Consider the following 21,216-nt stretch of genomic DNA (forward strand, 5'->3'; position numbering starts at 1 on the left):
CACTTTTAGGGTACCTCTGCCACTCGGCTTGTTTAAATCGCGTGCCCTCGTCATTGTTGTCCTCCTCTTGGACAGGACACTGGAAACTTGACCCACGAGACCTCGCCATCCCCAAAAGGACGATGCCAGGGGTTTTCCGGTGGGCCACAATGAGTGGTAGAGATGGACATGGCGCTATATAAACGGGCGGGCGCCACCCTTGGCGGTCTCTTCCCCCCCCGGCACACGGCCCCGCGCCGGAGCAGGTGCCAGGCCCGCCATTCCTGCAGTCTTTCCTTGGGTGTGTGCGCTCGCCCAAATCACCCGCCCGCCTCCCTCCATCTGCACAAACACTGGGGCCTCCAGCCTCGCACCTCAGGAATTCCAGATAAAACGGCCTGTCATTTATTTTTCCACTCAAACGCCGAGAGGTGGGAGGGCGGCACAGGAGAGCGGGATTATTGACTTTCTTCCTGCAGTTTTGCTTCAGGAAATTTCATCATGTCTCCTGGGATGAAAAAACTTTTAATTAATGTCAGATTTGTGCCGTTTCGGTTAAGTTGTGGTGCGTGTTTTTGAGCGAGGAGCTCGGCTCGGCCAGGAAGGTCAGGCCAAGGCCAGCGTTGGCAGCCGAGGACCCCGGCGTGGGGAGTGAGCGGTACTGCCACCTGCCGGTCCGACGTGGGGGACGATACGGGGTGTGGCAGGTCAGGTCTGTGAGGGTGCCCCGTGGCACGGAGCGTTTCGCTGGCTGGTGGTCTTGTGGGCCGAGACCCTCCCTCCACCGTTTCCTCCGTTGGCCGTCTGAGGAGCAGGTGTGCCAGTCGCCGCCCCGCTGTGTCTTGCAGTCGCAGTAGAGGGCAGCAGCGTCGTAAAGAATCGTGCAGATGCCAGTCTGTGTTTGCCTTTTTAACAGCTGCCCGGTCTAGTATAGCGCCTTTCAGCCGGTGCCAATGGTGGGTGGATTCCCTGCTGTGTGTTGTCTAGTGTTGCCTCTCTCTGGCGCCCCCCGGTGGCTCCCTCCGACCTTTTTCTTCACGGCTCATTGCTATGACCGAGCCAGGCCTGGCACTTGTGTGAAGGCCTTCGCCTCGCATTTGACCCGGCACTTGTGTGAAGGCCTTCGCCTCGCATTTGACCCCGATGCCAGTCCAAGCCCAGTGCGCCTTGCAGCCGCTCTTCCCATTCTGCGGGGGCCGCCCGCGTCCGTCTTGTGGGGTTCGCCACACTCTATGGAACATTTCCTCCCAGACAAGACGGTTTACCAACAACCGCTAATTACTGCTTGTGATCGGCACGTTTGCCAAGCGCGGCGCACTCGCTGATGGCTGCTGCGCATCCTTGTGGCTGGGAGAAGCCCGCTAGCTTGACCGCACCTGCCCGGGGCACCCCCGGCCCACTGCATCATAAAGGCTGGTGCCCCCTCGGCACACGTGCTGCCGCAGGTGGCTCAATGTGATGGATTTCGGTGGCGGCCAGGCCCTGGCCCTCCACGGCTGACTGGCACAAATCAGTGTGTTTGCTTTGCCTCACAGCTGCCAGACTTGCATCCACGTGAAGCCCGGACGAGACCGCGCTGCGTGCCACGCTGCTGTCAGGAGCACTTAGCGAAAAACACGGCGATTCAGCGCATCTGAAGCGAATTAGCGCTGGAGGAGTGCCATGCGAGGAGCTGTTGACGGGCACAGACAAGTGCAGGGCGTGACACCGCCGTGTGCCCTGGGGCTTTGTGAGGACCCCTTTGGAGAGAAGGTAGGCCAAGTGCTGACCCTGGCACACATGCCAATGTAACTGGGCAACACTCGGCATGTGACGATCGGCCCCTAAGACTAGACAGGGCACTTGCTCTCCAAAGGGGGCATGCCACAATGCCACCCATTGTCTAAGAATGAGAAGCGAGTTGGTCTTGACTGCCGCGATGAGAGTGCCATGTGCCACTTGGCTTCCAAGGCCGGGCACCCCTGGGTTCACGGCCTTCTGACTGTGCCAACTGGGCTGACCCTCTGCAATCTTTCATCCAAGTCTTCTCGATTCCTGGTTGCCCATTTCAAGGGATGCTTGATGCCAGCTTGGCAGGTATCTGTCTTACTGTTTATTAGCCATGTCCACTTGTGCCTACCAGGCTATCGCCACGCTGTTACCCTTTCCTCCTCCTCCACTTGCTGCCCCTGGCACAGTTATGTCTCCTATTTTTGGTTCAGCACGTGCTGGTAGGTGGCTGCTCCTCTGGCAAGGGGCACAGGGTACCACTGTCAGAGCAGCGCAAGGTGGCCTGAGGGGTCTGAGTGCACTTGGTAAAGTGTTGGTGTATCCCTGGTGTTGCTCTTAGCTGCAGTGCCCACCGCTCTTGACAGAGTGGGTGTCGTGGCTTACTGTGTTGTCGGTGCCAGTGATGCCGATTTTCCATCAGATGGATGGCTTATGTGGTTGTGGCTGCCAGGCATTTGCTTGGTATGGGCACCCTTTTGGTGGTATCCCAGAAATACTCTGATGTTGGCACTGCTTGTGCTATTTGCGGTGCTGTGCCTGGGCTAGAGAGCCCTTTGCTTAAAGGGGGGCACCACAGAGGTCACCAGCCGCAGCTTCCTTCCCATGAGCCTCTGGGCACATTTATGATGGTGTGGATGTGTTTGACCCCCAGGATGGCATGAAGTCCATTTCAGTGGCTCGTATTTTGTGGCCTCAGTGCGTCAAGGCCAGTGTGTCCCTGACTTAGTTATGGTGGCAGGAGTGGGCATGGTGGTCAAATCTTCACTTGATGGTTGCTGCAGAAGGCGCTATATAGAGAGGAGGGGTGTGTGTGTGTGTTGGGTATGGTGGCCCCCAAAGTGCCCTGCGGCTTGCCATGCGTTAAATGATATAGCGCCTTACAGGTGCAGGGTCTCCTGTGCTGGAGGGGTGCCACAGCAGCGCCCGCTGACGTCAGGACCCCTTTATTGAGAACACTCCTAAGGCGCTCCTAAGTGTAACCAGATGAGACAAATTGGCGCTCACAGGACGTCCCGCGCGCCTCGCATGTTTTCCCAGCACTAAGTCGGGGTTTCTGTGCGACACGGCGGGCTCTTAGCTCGGATTACCTGCGCTGGACCCACATGCCGCTCTCGGCCAGACTGGCACTGCTTGTGGGGCGGTGCCCTCTGCCAATTTGGCTGCTCTACGGCCGTCCTTGGGCACATTGCTGGGCCTTTTGGATTCTCTGCCATGGTGACCTGGCCATCTAGCTTAGCAGACCCTCCTGCGTGTTAATGCCAGGCTGGGGCCTGTATGGGCCTCAACAAGGCAGTGGACGTTGATGGTGAGCTGAAGCCCGGTAGGCAGCGTCTTGCAAGGCCTTCAGGTGCCACTTGACCTGTGCCATGTGTGTTTGAAGAGGCCACGAGTGGCACCTTGCAGCCTTGGGCTACTAGTGGCAGTAAGTGAAGTACTGGGTGACCTTTTACCTGCCAGAAGGGGGGGCAGGACCTGGTGGCAGTGCCAGTCCAGCAGGCAGCAGAGCGTGAGAGGGACTGTGAAATAGTTGAGCGGGGTCGGTACTGCCCGTTGGCTGGGGTCTGTGAAAGGCGCTATACGCGGCGCTCAACGTGCTTTGAAAGTGGATCTCTGTGCCCGACTGCCCGCTCCAGTTGACATGTGCAGCGGTGCTCGTGGCCAGATGAGGTGACAAAACAAACTGCCAATCATCTGGAGAACAGCCTGGCAAAGGAATGCGCCTAAAAGGATCCAGCTGCTCGGGGGCCGCCTCTCGGAGGCCCGTTGCCATGCCAACCTTGCCACAAAACTACATTTTAATTACGCTATGTAACGGCGCTGTCTAATGCCACAGCCTTTTCAATTAATAACCAAGTGTTTGGTGGTGGGCAGCGTCCAGGGCACCTTCACCTTTGGGGGGTCCTCATCCGGGTGTACTGATGCCATGGTGATGCCCTTAACCACACTTGCCACTGCGGTCGTGTTGTATAGCGCCTTTCAGCATGAGCACTTGCCAGCCACTGCCACCTAAATGATGGAGGACTGCAGCCAGAGCTTGGGTGGCACCACATGGGGGCACTGTCCTAGGAGGGAGATGGCGGGGTGCTGTGCCAAGACTGTACACGGGTAAAAGGCTCTATATTGTCCAGGCGGCATTTGGTTTTTGAGCCCCTGCCACTCACTCCTTCCAATGCATCAGCAGTCGGTCAGGAGAGCACAGCTTGGCATCTGGGGCTAGAAAGTGGCACCACTGTAGCAGGGGCCATAGAATGACAGACTTGTCTCATTGGTGGTGCCCAGCAGTGCTCCAGAGTTACTGGGGGGTGATGGGCACACAAGTATGTGCCTTTGGACGTTTGGGAATAAAAGATTACAGGAGTGCCACCTGCCAGCAGTCACCACGAAGGAAAATGACTGGTGGGTGGGCGCCTCCACATGGCACTTGTGTGACGGTCTGTCCAGCTGTCCTTTTCTGACCCCAGCCCTGGTGCCCATTATGCATGTGCCTACCATGTCCCTGTGCCGTCTCGGTGAGGGCAGTAAGTGGGCATGTCATGGCCACCAGCTGCTCACAGTGACATGCCACTTGTGTGTGCCCTCTCAGCAAGACCCTCCCTGTTGTGCTCCGATGGTGCCACCCTGGTGGCACATGACTTGTGCCATCCTGGAGCTCAAGTGGGGGGTGGGCAGGTGCCATTGAGCATTCTTCACACTTGGCAAGGAGGCCCTGCGCCCCCCTGCTACATGTAACCAGACAGGGGCCGTGTGCCCTCCATGGTGTCATTTGTGAAAGGCGCGATAGAGGCTGACTGATGAAGGGTTGGCTCATCGCAGTGTCGTTTGACCGCTGATTTAGGTGCCACTCGCCAAGGCTTGAACCTGGGCGCGGGTCGTTTAGCTCTTCGCTCGTCCAGTTGCATTGTGAACGGCCCCGTGCCAAGCCCAGGTGCCCGCTGTATGTCGTCCCATCCATCCCAAGTTCAGACCACAGGTCTGCCCACCCCTCATTCTGCCACTTGCTCAGACCTGTCCAACACTTCGAACTCGCGGTGCCCCCGAAGCTCACGTGTGTGAAGGTCCCACGTCTTGTCAGCACTTGTTGCCGTGGGAACTCGGAACCCCCCTACCCCCACCTCCAGTTGCTCCGGACCGGACGCGGATAAGCGGGGGTCCCGCCGTCTTGGCCCGGCTCCCCCCTCCCCTCCCTAACCCTCCTGCCAAGCCGTCAGACGTGCTTTGAACTGAAGGCCTTTTTCCAGCCAATGGGCGCTCTTGGATTCGGAACGCCGCGCGCTTCTTTCCAAACTAATAAAAGGGGTCTTCGCCACAACAAAAGGCCAAGCTTGACTCTGAATAAACAAAGTCGACTTCTCCTCGCTGGCTCGCTGGCTCCGGCTGAGCCGAGTGCACTTGTTAGGCTTTTTCCATGGATTCAGCGGCGTCTGGATCGGATTAGCGGGCCCGCGCAGCGCGCCGCCGGCAGGACGGGACCCCGAGATGGGGGACGCGAGTGGCCCCGCGGAGGCGAGTCGTGGACGGGGACACCGGTGGGCTTGCCGCCCCCCACTCTGAACCTCCGCTGAGCCCGTCAGCGCCGCGTGCCAACAGCTGGCTTTTGCTCGGCAGATGTTGCCTAATTGGTTCTTCTTAACAAACAGCTGTCGGCAAACACGGAAAGCCTGGGAGCGCAGAGCTGTTCTGGCACGAGAAGCCGACGGCACCGAGACCCCCATTGCTGCCCCGCGGGGCAAAACTACCTCTGTCGGACTCGGCCGGCCGCCCACCCGGAGAGCACGCTGGGTCAGATGGAGGCCACCTGCCGCTCACTCGCCATCTTCTGTGTGAGGGTGCCCGCGGGCTGAATTTGGTCAGGTCCAGTGTAGGCATACGGGAGTGTCACCGGAGGGCCCACGCACCGTCCTCGTTGTGCCCACTCTCCTGTACACACACACACACGTACCCATCCTTCCTGCCCTCACCCCGGTACCCTCTTTGCTGACTCCCACGGCTTCTTCGCCCACTCGGGCTCAGCGCCTGCCACGGTACACAGTGTCACATGATCAGACAGGTCCAGATCACATTTGGGTCCCTTCCAGTGTCCCTCCGTGCCTGTGCCAGCCCTCTGTCGATGCATGGTCAGACACTCATGCAGTGGGCATGCCTCCGGCCACTCTTTTGGGTGCCATAGCCAGCGATGCCCCGGCACATCTGTCCTCTGTCACCCGGCCCTCGTCGGGCCCATCAGGGGTAGAAGATGAAACGTTTCAAGCCGTGGCGTTTTCATCTGCTGCCAGGAGTGGCGCGGCGCCAAGGCCGGGTTGACAGCCAGATGAATGGGACTCGGCGATCCCATGAAAACTCTCAGATATGTGAGCTGGCACGGACCCCACTCCTACGGGACCCCTCATGTGTTGGGCATATGGACCGCCACATGAAACGAGCCGCTGCCCGCGCGGGTGGGGGACGCAGGCCGGCACAAACACCCCGGACAGCCGTTTGCTTTTGAGCGAGCTGAGTGCTGCCAGTTAACTTCTGAGAAAAGACACGAGAAGAGCTAGCAGCGCTCGGCCGGTGAGGCTGAAAGGCGCTGGCCTGGATGTGGGCACCAGGTGGCGAAAACGAAGGAGCGATGGCATCAAGTTCAACTGCAGGCACACTTGCCAATGATTGGGTGGTCATTTGTGTTCACAGAGCTGATGCCCGCACCCCCATCAGTCTACCTGTGTGACAGGCATATAGCGCCTTCCCTGTCTGGGTAACCGTCTGGTCCATCATACGGTGCCCTTCACATCCGCCCATCCTGTCTAGCGCCTTTCACGTGCCCCTCTTGGCTGGACCCTTTTTATTGCCTCTTCCTGCAGTTTCTGCCCCCTGGTGTGCCAGTCAGTTGAGCCTTTTTATTGCTTTTGCCCCCTGGCACCATCTCCTAACTCTGTTAATTTACTTCATTAACAACACCCAGGTACGCAGTAAGGTGCCCTTCTGTCACACAGCTGATGTCCTTGTCCTCTGCATGCCACCCCCACTCTGCTGTAGACGATGGCCTCCATGGGACGCAGAGTGGGTGGTCAGTGAAGAGTCCAGCTGCCCCCCATGTCCCATGCTAGAGCCACCCTGATGGTCAAGTGGCAACCACCACAGACGCGGTCGTGCCAGGGTCAAGTGGGCACGATGACCACCCACTTAATGGATGATGAGATCCTTCCATTTTGAGAGACCATCATAAACGGCGGGTATTGCCTGGGACTCCCGCACTTGGCTGGTCAGTGTGAGTGCCCTGCAATGGACTGGCACCTGGTCGACTGGCCAGAAGGGGCACCAAACCGCTTCAACGGATGGGCAGCTGGAGTGGCAGACTGACTGGAGGGACCAGAAATACAAGAGGAGGCATATACGTCAGGAAGAAGACACCAGGGTGGACAGTTGGCGAGGTAAGGGCGGGCACTTTGGTGTCCACCGCTGGAGTGGGATGAAGTGGCAGCCTGGTGAATACTGTCAACCTCTGGGGTCGGGAGGTGGGCAGATGTCCATTAAGATCCTGGGTGCTGCCTTGAGTGGTGGATGGCCATCTGATTAGGGTGGCACATGTTAGGGTCTGCCCATGTCTCTTGTGTCCCCTCTCCCCCTCTGTCCTTCCTGGCATGACTAATGGATGCCAGACTACCACTGCTACTTGATATATCTGTTGCCCTACCAGTGTCCACACTCAGATGCCACAAACGAACCCTAACCCTCGGAGCTCCTGCTGTGTGGCGTGAAGTGTGCATCGTGCCAATTGCCTCTTGTGAAAAGAGCTAAAGTGGCAGTTCAGAGTGGCCCACCAGCCACATGGGGGGAGGGCCAATTTAGGACACGTGACCTGGAGCTGGAGATGACCCACCCCCCTCCACTGGTGACAGCTTTTCCGGGCCAAAGGCCAAGTTGGCATCGCCCAGTCTGGAGAACCAGCCCCCTCTGATTGACCGTGGGCTGAACCGGTGGAGCTGCCACCTTGAACTCTGGCTGCAGTGCCCATCCAACACCCTGGCGTGAGGGGCTTGTCTGCTCACAAGTGCAGTCAGATGGCTGATTTGGTGCCTAGCGGATGCCCAGTTTTTGCTCCCCTTTGGAGTCCTTCCTCGACTTTCTGCCACTTGGTGCCCACCGGGATGGGCTCAGCCTTTGGGTTTTGAGGCAGGAAAGGTGAAGAAAGGAGGTGGCTGATTGGTGACAAATCCCCGAAACTGGCACAGGTGCCCAAGCATTGTGGCCATTCTCCTCTCTAAACTAGGCTTGGGTCAGCAGGCACGTCTGCTGTGGACCTGGCAGTGCCCACCATGGCTTTTTCATATCCTGCCAGACTGTCCATCCACTGGACACGTCGGTGACATGTCTGCCACCCCTCCGGCCCCCAGCTCTCTGCCACCATCAGCGATGTCTTGTCAGGGTGCCTGGCACTCGTTACAGCAAAAGTCCCAAGCCGAGCTGATGGGGTCAGAGCTGTGGGCACCTCAGCGCGTTACACTTGTGGGGTTGCACCACCACTTCTGTGACTGGAGCGGGCACCTAAAGAGCACTCTCTGCCCATGCCCACCTGCCCTGTGTCACTTACGCACTTGCGTGCCTGGATTGAGTGTGTGTGTGTGTGCGTGCCCAGCGTGTGCCCGCCGTGCGAGGACGGCCTCTGCTTTTGATTTGGCGCTCGCCTCTGCTCTTCGTCTTCGTCATCTTCTTCTCTGCCTCCTGGTGTTAATTTCTCCGTGAGCGAGTGCCAGGCCGACTTAAAACAGCTGCGTTCTCAGAGAAGCTCCTAAGGAGTTTCAGATGTTCCCGATGTGCCCGCCTCATTACTGAGAGATGACAGCATGAATGCCGATGGCCCCCCCCAACGCGCCTGTCACATGCGTGGGGGGCCGAGTGGGATCTCGCCATCCGAGGTGGCACCACAAACGGGCGGCCCGTGTGGAGACCCCGACGGAGCTGCAGCGTGCAGGTGGTCTCGGCTCACAAGGCCACTGGCCGCGCCGCCCGCCAAGGCAGCTGCAACGCATGTGTCGTGTGACGGCCGGCGGTGGGCCTCGCGGGCAGATGCCGTTTTAGGGGCCTCGTCTTGTCTGTCAAATTCCCTTTGAAGACGTCCTGAAAGCCGAGGGCGCCGCGTTCCCGGAATGGCGTGCAGCTTGGCGAGACCCTGCGGTGTTCCTGTTATGCCGACCTCCTGTGCCCCCCTCCGCTTTCTCCCGGCGACTTCCCTCTCAGTCCCTCCGATGCCCGTCGGCTTCTCAAACTCCACGGCCGAGACCCTCCTTGCAAGGCCCATGGGTTTCTGTCACCGACCCACCCGCTCCTCGATCTCCAAGTGCCCCCATTCTTGGTGGTCGGACCCGCCGTTCTGGGTTTGTGGTCTCCACACACCTTCCCTGGCTGACTTGTTGGACCCCCAGGTCTGTCTGTTACACCAAGTCTCCCTGAGCCCTCCTGCCCGACTTCTCGGACCCCCTAGTCGACTCTTCTCACTGCCCCGTGACCCCGGGGTCCGCGCCCAGCCTCTAAAACGAGGCGCCGCAGGAAGTCTTGTGAAATCGGAGACGCCGTTCGCCTAGCAACCGTCGTCAAGCAAGCAGGCGGGCGGGTGGGCATTCGGCCCCGATTGCTTCAATGCGTTCCCAGCAGCCCCGTCAGGTTGGCGTTTTGGACTTTTTATTATTAATGAGGCAGTAATAAGTGAAGGGTCTGCAATACACAGAGAAGGAAGAAATAAATAGTCGCCTTGTGCGTGCCAAGGTGTCCGTCGCATCCCGGCCCTCCCGGGCCCGCTGGCATCTCGTGTAGCAGCTTTCCTGTCGGCTTGGCTCGGGGTCGCCCACCTCGGACCCCGTCTGTCGGGAACGAAGGAAAACAAAGAAACAAACCAACCCAAGTCTCGACTGTCCGTCCGACGTCGGTGGCGTCCTCCCGGGGGCGCCGTAGTCCAAATGTTCCGTCCTCGGTGCCCGGCCGCGCCCTGGGAGCCATCCGCCAGGGGCGCTGGCGTGCGTACCAGTACAGGTGTGACCACGGGGCGCGGCGCCCCCTACCTGGGGCTGGTGGGCCGAATGCGCTTAGTCCGCTTGTTGACGGTGGTGTAGCGGAAGGGTCTCTGGGGGTCGGGGGGCACGCCCTTGGGGTAGCGCTTCATGAAGTGCACGTCCTGCTGGTTCTCCTGCGTCCGTGGGCCTTTGCGCGGGCGCCCCTTCTTGGTGAAGCCCACGTACCAGCCCGAGTACTTGGCCGAGATGAGCGCCGTGTAGTTGTTCTCCAGGAGCTTCTCCACAAACACGCACTCCTTGCTTTTGTCATTGAGCTGCGGAGAGAAGACACAGCAGGTCAGCGTCCCCATCGCTGCCACCTAGCGGGCACTGCCCCCTCCCGGCTCAGCCAGCCACGTGACGGCGCTCGCTCTCGGTGTGACAGGTGCTATATCATCCCAAGACCACCCTCCCCTCTCTTGGCTTGTGTGTCCTGCCAATAACAGCTTGTCTGGATGCCAACGTCTAGGCCACACTCAGAGCTGGGTACACACTGTACAAGACAGGGCACGATGCCCGCGGCCGGGGGGTTGTTGTTGTTGTTTTTAAACTTACTGTAGATGCTCAGAATTCACACTTAGCCCGCTTGTCATTCGGGCGCACCGTTGGCACCTGAGCACCATCTGCTGACATTTAAGCAGTCGACGGGCCCCTGTGCCCACAGAATGGAGTTGCTCTGCTCACATTTAGGCGCCCGTCGGTCCCACAGAGTCACAACTGGGTAACCTGCTGCCCAGGCTTCTCACACTGCAGACCTGAAAGCACCTTGCCCAGGCACGGGCCCCACTGGTGCGTGGCATCAATTTTCACCTCGCTCATGCTTTGCATGACCAGTCACATGGTACCTGGTGGCACCCTGACGATGGCATGAAACACGATGCCGAGGTTTCTTCATTTGGCCCACGAACCCGATGGTTTTGCTCTTTTCTGCACACTGCGCCACTGGGCCAATGCAACAGTCGAGCCCACAAAGCAGCGCCCACCCTGACCTTTGCCCTGACCACACTTCAATTGATCCCTGACTGGCATATCGTCACTTCTCTGGCGCGAGCCCATCTAAGTCTCGCCATTCGGGATGTGGCTTATGTTGCCCATCGCCTGCCACCCAGGCCCTGCCTCCTATCACAAAGTCCAGGCTTTGCATTCATGCCTCCTGCTGCACAGTCTGCCCGTATCTGTTGGTCCCCCTCTGTGCCATGCTGCACGGTGCTTGACAGTGCCCGAGCTCTGCCTACTCTAACTGTGCCCACTTTTTAACCTTTGCTCACGTTCTGCCAGCCCTCTGTGGCCATGTGGCTCTGTCCCAGTGACTGGTGCCCTTACCTTGCCCACCAGCTTGCCCCTCCGGTTCATGCACAGGTAGTATTCGGTCTCCTTGCCCTTGATTCGCACTTGACTCCCAAAAGTGTCCGTTTCCACAACGAGCTGGGCTTGTGAAGAGAGAAGGGGGGGGGAGAGAGCAAGGTTAGGGGCACAAGATGGGCATGCTGTCCGCCGGGTCACCTGGCAGGTTTAGGAGGAACAGGGCATGAATAAAGCCACTCCCGTCCAGATGAGCACCCCCCTGCCACAGCAGGCGCCAGCAGTCGCACACGGCATCTGGGCACAGGCAGCGCGGGCCGAGTCACCAGAGGTCAAGCGTGATCAATAAGCTCAGCCGCGCTCGGCCACACCCTCCGCCCAGAGGCGAGCGCACAGAAATCAATGGCGCCCATCGATCGGTTCTCCAGCGCTGCCCGGAGGTGGGGGGCAGGGCGCCGCTCACCCCAGCCGCCAACTGACTTACCATATCTATCGCCGTCCTCGCCACGGGCGCTGATCCGCCTGCCCAGCACCTGCACGTGCTTCCCGCTGGTGCGGCTGTACAGCTGGTAAACGCGCAGCTGCTTCCTGCTCATGTCGTCCCGCGCCCGGGTCTGGTTCTCCACATGAATTCGGAAGTCCACACTCTCCTCTGCAAAGATCTGCTGCAACGAGAGAAGACGAGACGGATGGAGGGCGCGGTGGCAGAGCAGCGGGCAGCTGTGCCAGGTGACCCCCTACAATCCTGCGGCCCGTCTTTGGGAGGTGCCGTGTGGCAGTAGGACCCTGATCATTTTGTGCCAGGCCTAGCACAGGCTCCATGTCGTCCCGTTACCCAGCAATCTGGCAGTGCCAGGCGAGCTGCTATCAGTCAACCCTGATCACACACGGCCCACTTGAGACCCAGCAAGCCGTCCAAGATTTACGTGAAAGCTACACAAGTTATAGCGTAGGACCCCCCAGACAAATCGTATTTGGCACTTACGTAGAATACCTGGACTTCTAAAGGGCCCCATGTCTCTTATCAAGTCTGAATCCGGCCCTGCCAGGCATACCAAGGCATTGCTCCCAACTGTGATGGACCTCACAGAGCACTGACGTGTGCCATGCTACCCATGATGCCACCACACATACCCTACCTCTAACTCTTACCCTTCCTCCATCCACTCATTGTGCAGACTCGGGCCCTTGACTGCGCCCTACCAGTGCCCATGCCCGCTCCTGACCCAAAAATGCAGGTCAGTAGCCCACCAATACCATGCAGCCAGCGATGGCTCAGCCAGAACATGATGGCATGCTTTGCCAACCTGTGTGTAGTGTGCCCACAGCCACCATCAAACCTGAGAGTGGCAATGGAAGCCGGGGACAACGGGCCAGTCAGGGCAAAAATGGAGAGAAATGGACCCACAGCCGTGAAACTCCTCATCACCTTGGCCACGGGCACGTTAATACTGGCCTGCGTGCCAAGACGGCCCACCCAAAAGAGGCCCCGATGCGACCCAGCCACGCACAGCGCATCGGTGGGTTCAAGCAGAGATGTGCACGGTCCCAATTCCAGTCACCCAGCAGGTGGCAGCGCCACCTCACGGCCCAGACACCTGGCTGGGATGCTCAAGCTCTCCACGTGACTTGAGCCCTGGCATCCCACCCAGGGCCCTCCCTGCAGCCCTCGACCCCAGGCGGGCTAAGGATGCGGCTGCTTACCTGGAGTGGCGCAAACAGCATCAGCAGGGTCTGCACGCACCTGAGGGAAGGCAACAAAAGAGGGGAGTTACACGTGAGCCATGCCAGCGTGCCACAGGAGTGGGCATGTGTCAAGGGCGCGCGTCCCCCGTCCTCGTCCATTCAGTACACACACACACACACACAGCCGTTCTCCCTTGAAAGGTGTAAATCACTCGGCGGTGGGCTCGGCCAGCTCCTCCAGCCTATCGCATATTTTCCTTTGGCACCGGCCCTGGGATTTCTTAATCGGCACCGCTGGAGAGCTGAGGGGTGACGCGGGGCTCAAAAGCGCGGCGACTGCGCCATCTGTCAGCCGTGCGCGCGCACGCGCACGCGCCCTCCCTCGCGCACCCTCCAAGTGTCCGGCGGCCGAACCCCGACGCCGCAAGTGCCCCTCCGCCCCCCACCCCACCCCACCCCACCCCAGTTTGTCTTGGCGCACCGATTCGCGTCTTTAAAAGGAAGCCCAGTTCTTACAGCCAAGTCAGCGCAGCCAGGAATGACCGCATAGCTGCGCCGATCCGAAGCGCCTCGCGAGCGCAGGTCCGGTCCACTTCACTTCGCTGGAGTTGTGCTGCCGAGCCGACGCACTTTCACATAACTTTGAAGCACTTTGGTCCAGGGTGCAATGGCGAGCCTCCCGGCTAGTGTTCCCGTGTCCAGTGTCCAACGAGAGCTCATCGGCCCGGTCCAGTCCGGGCAGCGGCTGATGCCTGCCGGCTCTTTCACGCGCTGACCTCTTCCCCCGGAGCAGCCACTGGAGGAGGAGAAGGAGGAGCGGAGTTGGGGGTAGGGTGATGCTCGGGGGCTCTGCCGGCAGGAAAGGTCACTTGGAAAGGATTGCTCCCTAGGGTCGCTCAGTGCGCAGCTTCGGGGTCATTGCTGAGACGTCGTCTTTCATTTCTGTCCCGTGCACGCGACGGCGGTCATCTGTCCGACAAGGGCACAGGACATGAGTCTTCTTCCCACCAAGGGTGCGCCAGCAGCAGACGCCTTGGATGGCCCGATTCCGGCCAGCAGGTGCCACGAGAAATCCCAATCCCAAGTTTAGCCAGGAAGCGGGGGGGTGACAAAGAAAAGGAAAAAAAAAAAAAAGGCTGCTTGCGATCCGCCGTCACTCCGCTCGGCTGCGTGTGGAGCTCTCTAAGCAAACTGCCTTCTACGGGCGCTCCGGTCAGTCCGTCTCAGCAACAGGCACGGCGGAGGTGAAAAAACATGTGTGTGTTCAGCGCTCCCCCCCCCACCACCCTGCCGCAGCGTGCGTCAAGTGCGGGCTTCTGCAGGGCTCTCCGCAGGCAGGGTGCACGTGTCACCCCGGCCGGGGAAGGATCGGGCTGGGCAAGGACGCACGAAATTGTCCTTCTGCCCGATTCCGTCCAAGCTCTTCAGTTTTTGCCAAGGTGTTGTTAGCCCGTCGGTCCGGCGGCGTCTCTGGCACAAAGTGCCCGTCCGATCAGCAGGTGCCTTCTAAGTCTCGAGCGGCGCGGCTCTCATCCCCCAGACTGGGCGCGAGTTTCTCAGTCGCAAGGTGCTTGTCACCCTGCCAGCGGTGCTCGGCAAAGTGCAGTCGTCCAAGTTCGTCGGCGAGCCCGAGGGCGTGCAAGATGCCCCGGGGTGTTGCGCTCTTGCCCGCACGGTGCAGCTCTCCGTGCAGCACGTCAGCGGAGCTCCGCAGCACTGCGCCCTTACAGCGGCCAGCCCGACAGCCCCCTCCTCCGGCACAGGAAGCGCAAGCCGCAGCTCCCACTCCCTTCAAATTGTTCTCGGAGCATTCTTGGGTTGAGGGAAAAAAAAAAAAAAAAAGAAGAAAAAAAAAAAAAAAAAAAAAAGCCAGCGAGTGCAGAGACGGACGGGAGGGGAGGGAGGGAGGGAGGGGACAGGCGGACAGGCGGAGGGACAGGCGGGTCTACAGTCCAAAATCAACAGAGCACCGCGGCAGGCGGCCAGGCGGATGTGCACCGGCGTCTCCGAGCGGCCGTTAAAGTGGAGCCGTGAACGTGAACGCGTTCAGCAGAACGTCCACGTGAGATCGCGGGAGTCCGGCGTCCGAATCTGTCACTTACGGACGCTTGCGGCAGGGGCGCCCCCGTGCAGCTGCCTGCTGGTCCTTGTTGGTGCCCCGCGCGGCTCTAAACCGGGGGCTCTGTGGGCCCCGAGTGGGACTGGCACCCTGTCCAGGGTGGGTTCTTGCTGTGCCCTTCCTCACAGAGGTTATGTTGTAATTCTTGACATGATGTGCCAGTCTGGTGCCACGGTGTGACCTGCCAGGCGACCATCCAGTCTTGGAGGTTTGCCAGACGCCAGCAGGCTTTGTTGTTCAGGTTTGTGTTTTATTTGCTGAGGATGAGGAGGGCCTGGCGTGATGTCCCCACAGGAGAGTCAAGTGTTCGTCAGTCCCCGCAGTGTCCTTTTCTTATCGTGGTGCCCGTGGCCTTGAGCTTCATTACACAGCCAAACCGTTTTAGCCCCCTTTCTACAGTGGACTTTAAATGCCAAGGCTGCCAGTCCAGTCCTCGTCTGTACCTCACGGTGTACCTTTGTAACTGTGAAGAGGGAGGGTGCTCTATGAGACTGTGCCACTTCACATGGCATCTGCAGTTGAGAAGGAGGACACGATGGGCACCGGAGCCTTGGGTTCAACCCCAGGCGAGTCCTCATCACCTCAGCCGCCACCCAGCATTGGTATATGTGCCAATGTACGAGCGCTGTGACCCCGGCTGACCACACAGACTGTGGCACTGGTAATGAGAAGGCCATGAAAAATGGCCAAATCTGAGGGAGGAGAGGCAGGAAGGAGAAGAAGAAGACGAATGGAGGGAAACCTGCCCATTGCTGACCACACGGGGATGGCATCAGAGTGACTCCATTGGCACTCTCGCTGCCCATCCAGGCTCCGTTTCCACTGCGCTTGGTGAGGCTGAGGCTGAGGCTTTGGCATCTCACAGCTGCTGTGACAGAATTACACGAAGAGAGCTCTGGCTGCCACCTACTGGACACGACGTGCCACTGCGGTGCCCAGCTTCAGGCTCCAGTCAGAGCAGGCTGATGTGTGACATGGGTGACTCGAGGGCCACACCTCGCCGGGGGTCCCAGTCCTGGCCTTGTGTCCGTCCTCTTCTCGTCATTCCTGCCGTCACATTTTGGCACAAGTACATTCAGGCCTGGGTGACATTTGTGTCCTGCGGAAGCTGCATGGCCACACAGGGAGGACCGAAGGGCACGTGGCCACTGTGCCCCAGGATGCTGATAAAAATGACGGGCGACTCCTTTGGTGTATATAGCGCCTTGCAAGGAGACTAACAGAAGGTGGAAGGGGGTGGGCAGGGCGCCAGTAAGCTCAGAAAGGCAGTGAGTGTTCTGAATGGCTGGCATAAGGAAAGTGGCAACGGGACCCCACTTATGGGCCTGACCACCACAGCGGTGCTGTGGGCTGCGTTCTTTGAGAGGGCCGAGTGTCCGTTCTGGAGCTGCTGGCGTGTGGACCCAAGCCTGGCCAGTCCAAGAATTGCAAAGCTGGCCTTGTTGGTGTGTCCGGGTCCTTGAAGTGTTTCCCGAGTGGCCGTTGCTCGTGTCGTGCGTGGCATTGACGGAGCACATCGGTGGCAGGTGCTGTACGAGATACCAGCTCGCCCACAGGGACAGCAGCCTTCATTCTGGCCCAGCGCCCCTCACTGAGGTCGGGCTCACATTTACAAGGAGACGGCAGTGAACTGTGCCACACACACACACATACACACACACACATCTCCCTCGCCCAAGATGCCCATTTAATGCGCTCAACTGAGGGTCTGCAGGGTCACGGCTGAGCCGCCCCCCAATGCCAAAGCCAGGGTGACCTCTCCAGACCTGAGGCTCCAAACCTGTCACCACATTAGTGGCCGTGGTGCCAACTGTGCCACTGCTACACTGAACTCCCCGAACTGAGGCCGCACTGGTCACAATGAGCAGAGGTGGGTCAAGGGGTCTCCCCCTGTGTGCTGCTCACTCTTCATCCCATTTGTCACGTGTGGGCTTAACACAAACAGGGTTCAACGTTGGTGCCACCTACAGGGGGCATGTGAGACTTGTGCGGACCGATGACATCACAGGGAAGCTCGATGGCTCCCTCGTCCGTATCATAACGTCTCGGCCATGAAGTTGCACCTGACCTCGACGATGAAGTGGTTGTCACCGTGTCACCTTCAAAATCCCCCGCGGGTGCAGTTTTAGGGTCACAGAGTGGCACAGCAATATCAGGTTCTCAGGCCTGGAACAACCTCCGGACGGGACGCCCGTCACAGGGTGCGCTGAGGGGGTCCCACGTGCACATCTGCAGTCGGGCGGGTCAAGGCTGTTCTCTGGCAGCTAGTGACCCGCCTGACCAAATGGACGCCCCATCAGGCCCCGAGAGAACATCAAAGGTTCACGACTCACAACCGGCTTAGGGACTTCAAGGTCCTGTCTTAGGCCCACGGTGAGGAGTGGACGGGTCGGTCCGACTGGCTGTGGGGTGCCCGTGGGCCTTTGCATTCTTTGGACCCTACCAAAGCGAGGAACAATCAGGGTGGGGCCCACCAGTGACAGCCCAGCTCGAAAATCAAAAACCCCGCCATTCAGCGTCCCCGAGTTCTGTCTGCCATTCATGTGACGCACGGCCTGAGCTGGCATGATGGCTACTCCAAGGCCCAGAGTCACGTTCTCCTGACGTCCCAAGTGCGCGACTGGGTAATGTGACTGGTGAACTGACGTCCTGTCCTGGACTGGTCTGAAACCAGTGCCACTGGACTTGAGCTCGGTCTTTCTGTAGCCCCTGTGCTGGAACTGCTAAGGATGTCACGATCTGAGCAGACAAACTGAACGTCTGCCTGTGGTTTGTGAAGTGAGTGACAGAGCCGCTGGGATGCCAGTGGGCATGGTGACACATCACGTCCTGCGCTCTGGGCACTCTGGGCACAAAGGCTCCTTAAAAGCGGCTCTGTGGTGCACTTTACCTCTGTAGCTCCTCCCAGATCTCTCTCTTCTCAGGGTGCCAACGTCTCTGTGACAAAGGCGTCACATAAGGGGGGGGCCACGTCTTCCTCGTGTCTTCTCCTTTAAATCCTCCACTCCTCCTCTGGCTCCTTTTATATCAAAAAAAAAAAAGTGCCCCAGGTGTTGTGGGGGGTGCAGCAGTTGTTACAGCACCCCCTGGTGGGCAGCCTCAGACCCCAACAGGGCCGTTAGCAACTCCAACTCCCATGAAGCCCTGTGGGAGTCCGAGGGGCCACTGCAACCCAGGGGGGCCGCCATCCCGCAACCCAGGGGAGGTACTGTGCAGCCCACGTCTGTGCCCCTGCCCGCCTGCCCGCCACACTCTCGTATCAACAAAGACAGAATCAGCACACAGGACCGGGTGGCATAAAAAGTGGAAGTGAAATAAATGTGCTGAGAGAAGAGAGGGAGGGACAGACGAGAAGGAGAAGAGCCCACCAGTAGCTCTAGACTGGCACTGTGGGTAGGGGGGGGCATCGTCTGCAGCAGTAATTTGGATCAAACGCAATCGGTTAACTGTTGTTTGGGACTTGGGGGACAGAAGAGTGACAGAGTGGGACAGTTGGAGAGTTGTGCTCAGTAACCGTTGTGCCACGGCCTTCATGCCTTTACTTACCACAACATGAGGCGTCACCTGACGTCACAAGGCTGAGGGTACCGAGGGGTCGAGGAGGTGGCCTTGGAATACTTCATTGGGACAAAATGCAAATCGCGTCTAAAAATGTAGGTGACGTCACATCCTTTGAGGCCAGCCAGCCATCATCCAACCCGCTACTGTATCCTAACTACAGGGTCACGGGAGTGTGCTGGAGCCAATCCCAGCCAGCACAGGGCACAAGGCAGGAAACAAACCCCGGGCAGGGTGCCCTTTGAGGCGCTCGTTTGAAATATTGAGTCAGATTCCAAGACAATCGTAGTGCTGGCCTGCAGGCCACCGGGGCCAAATTCATCGTTCATGAGTGACTCCGGCAACCTGCTATGTGATTTGGTGCCAAATGACGATGACGAAGAGCTGATGGGGGCCCACGTTGATGTGGAAACGCTTCACTTATCTCTTAAATTCAGTAGGATTTGGTCAGAAGGCCAACTCGTAATCATAAGCACACATCGCTAATCGAATTCTAACTTGCACCATCGACATAGCCAAGACGACGTTATTTCCGATCACGACTTCGTTACGCTTGATTTTCTTCGTCCCGTCCCAACGCACTCACAGATTAAAACAAAGACAACTTCTAGACTGTAATTCTGCTTCCAAATGTCTCGACCCTCAGATCAGCTAAGATCACCCAGAGGTGGGTGGTAACGACTTACATTAACTTGAGTGACTTTTTAAAGAAATTGTCCTTCTGCGAGTAGCTTTACTGCGCCGTACTTTTTACTTTTACTTGACTACATTTGTGAAGAAGAAACGCTACTCTTACTCCGCTCCGTTGGGCGACGCCCGACTCGTTACTTTCATCCATTTACACATTTCACGCGCTATATTTTACTCGGAGAGAAGTCGCCAGTGGATCTACTGCTTGACCAATCGGACGTGGCCGTGCAGTCACATGACCAGAGACGTCTGCGGGGCTCCCGTTCACTGCAGGAACCTCGAGCGCCAACGCCATCGCCGGACCGAGTGAACCTCCGCACAGACGCAGACGGTGAAGGTAAAGCGAGACGTCGAGTTCATACGCGGTGTCGTACCGTCCGGAGATCTCGTCGCCCGCCGTAAGTCAGACGTCACCTGCTGCAGTCGTCGGCTTCTAAAGCTTTGTTGTGAGAAACTGAGATTTGGACCTTTGTGTCATTTGTGCATCTTTATTTTGTAAAGAGGGGATTGGCTCCAGCAGACCCCGTGACCCTGCAGTGAGGATGTAGCAGGTTAGATAAAGGATGTGATTTTTTATTGTGTTATCTGCACATTGTTTTATATTTTTCTCTGCCTTATTACAACATTTCTAAAAAAGAAATCATTTATTATGTTCCAACTGTTCCTCAGTGCTTTTTTACTCTTACTGGAGTCATTTTTTGGATGACTTCTACTTGGCTAATATTATTTTGACGTAACGCTACTCTTACTTGAGTACAATTTTTGGCCACTCTGGCGACGCCTTGAGTGACGCTCTGGACGCAGTGGCCCCCCTTAAAGCTAAAGTGATGAAAGCACAAAGAAAGTCTCCCTGGTTTAATGGGAAGAGTCGACAACTGGAGCGCACACCGCTTGGACGGGGAGAGTTAAAAACAGAGAAAAGCTCTCTTTAAAGCTCGCTCCAACTACTATCCTAAAACCATAGATAACAATACCATAATACTAATAATAATAATAATAATACTGCGGTGGGTTGGCACCCTGCCCAGGATTGGTTCCTGCCTTGTGCCCTGTGTTGGCTGGGATTGGCTCCAGCAGACCCCCGTGACCCTGTATTCGGATTCAGCGGGTTAGAAAATGGATGGATGGATGGATGGATAATAATAATAATCCTGGGGTGCCCTGTAGAACACTGGCTAGTTTACAGTGCACAATGCCAACAGACAACGGTACTCCAGTGTGCCACTTGGTGCCACTGCCCTGCTGCCTACTTGTTTGCCTGCGTCAGGTAAAGGCGTCTGTGATGGAGGATCACAGGAGTCGTGGAGTCGAAGTGCTGGCCCAGCGCTGACTCAGCTGTGGATTGGCCAACGGGGAGGCTGCTTGATGGTTGAGGTCTCCAGGACTCTGAACAAATCCTATTATGGGATGTCTTCTCCTGTTGAATTCTGCTCTATTGTATTGTGTTGAGGATGACTTGTCTTCTGTTCTGTCTATCGTGTTGACCCCGTGCTCTTTGACACGCGTCTCTCTCTGAATTGAGTCATTTAGATAGATAGATAGATAGAGTGAAAGGCACTATATAATAGATAGATAGATAGAGTGAAAGGCACTATATAATAGATAGATAGATAGATAGATGGAGTGAAAGGCGCTATATAATAGATAGATAGAGATGTGTAAGGCACTATATAATAGATAGATAGATAGATATAGTGAAAGGCACTATATAATAGATAGATAGATAGATGGAGTGAAAGGCGCTATATAATAGATAGATAGATAGATACTTTATTAATCCCAAGGGGAAATTCACATAATCCAGCAGCAGTATACTGATACAAAGAAACAATATTAAATTAAATAGTAATAAAAATAAAAAAAATT

General features: G+C 57.6%; 1 protein-coding gene across 4 annotated transcripts; it reads right to left on the minus strand.

Annotated features, from left to right (window-relative positions):
- Positions 1–9,568: 9,568 nt before the first annotated feature.
- Positions 9,569–13,806, minus strand: fgf18a (fibroblast growth factor 18a). 4 transcript variants are annotated; one of them, XM_039775624.1, is made up of 5 exons: positions 13,500–13,806; positions 13,002–13,041; positions 11,782–11,959; positions 11,319–11,425; positions 9,574–10,270 (listed from the first exon to the last, which is right to left on the minus strand). In XM_039775624.1, the coding sequence occupies exons 1-5, from the start codon at positions 13,529–13,531 to the stop codon at positions 10,001–10,003; spliced, it is 627 nt and encodes a 208-aa protein (XP_039631558.1). In that variant the 5' UTR covers positions 13,532–13,806; the 3' UTR covers positions 9,574–10,000. The 4 variants fall into 4 exon arrangements, with proteins under 4 accessions (XP_039631556.1, XP_039631555.1, XP_039631558.1 ...); XM_039775623.1 differs by having other exon boundaries at positions 11,782–11,962; XM_039775622.1 differs by lacking the exon at positions 13,500–13,806 and having other exon boundaries at positions 9,569–10,270; positions 13,002–13,431.
- Between the last annotated feature and the right edge of the window lie 7,410 nt (positions 13,807–21,216).

Source organism: Polypterus senegalus, chromosome 13 (assembly GCF_016835505.1).
Source record: "Polypterus senegalus isolate Bchr_013 chromosome 13, ASM1683550v1, whole genome shotgun sequence".
NCBI classification, from domain to species: domain Eukaryota; kingdom Metazoa; phylum Chordata; class Cladistia; order Polypteriformes; family Polypteridae; genus Polypterus; species Polypterus senegalus.

Excerpts from the sequence above, each read along its gene's own strand:
- fgf18a (XM_039775621.1), bottom strand. The coding sequence starts at position 13,142 with ATGGACGAGGACGGGGGACGCGCGCCCTTGACACATGCCCACTCCTGT. Across the intron at positions 11,963-13,001 it reads TGCTGTTTGCGCCACTCCAG|CAGATCTTTGCAGAGGAGAG; the intron begins GTAAGCAGCCGC and ends CTCTCGTTGCAG. Across the intron at positions 10,271-11,318 it reads GGGGCAAGCTGGTGGGCAAG|CTCAATGACAAAAGCAAGGA; the intron begins GTAAGGGCACCA and ends TTCTCTCCGCAG.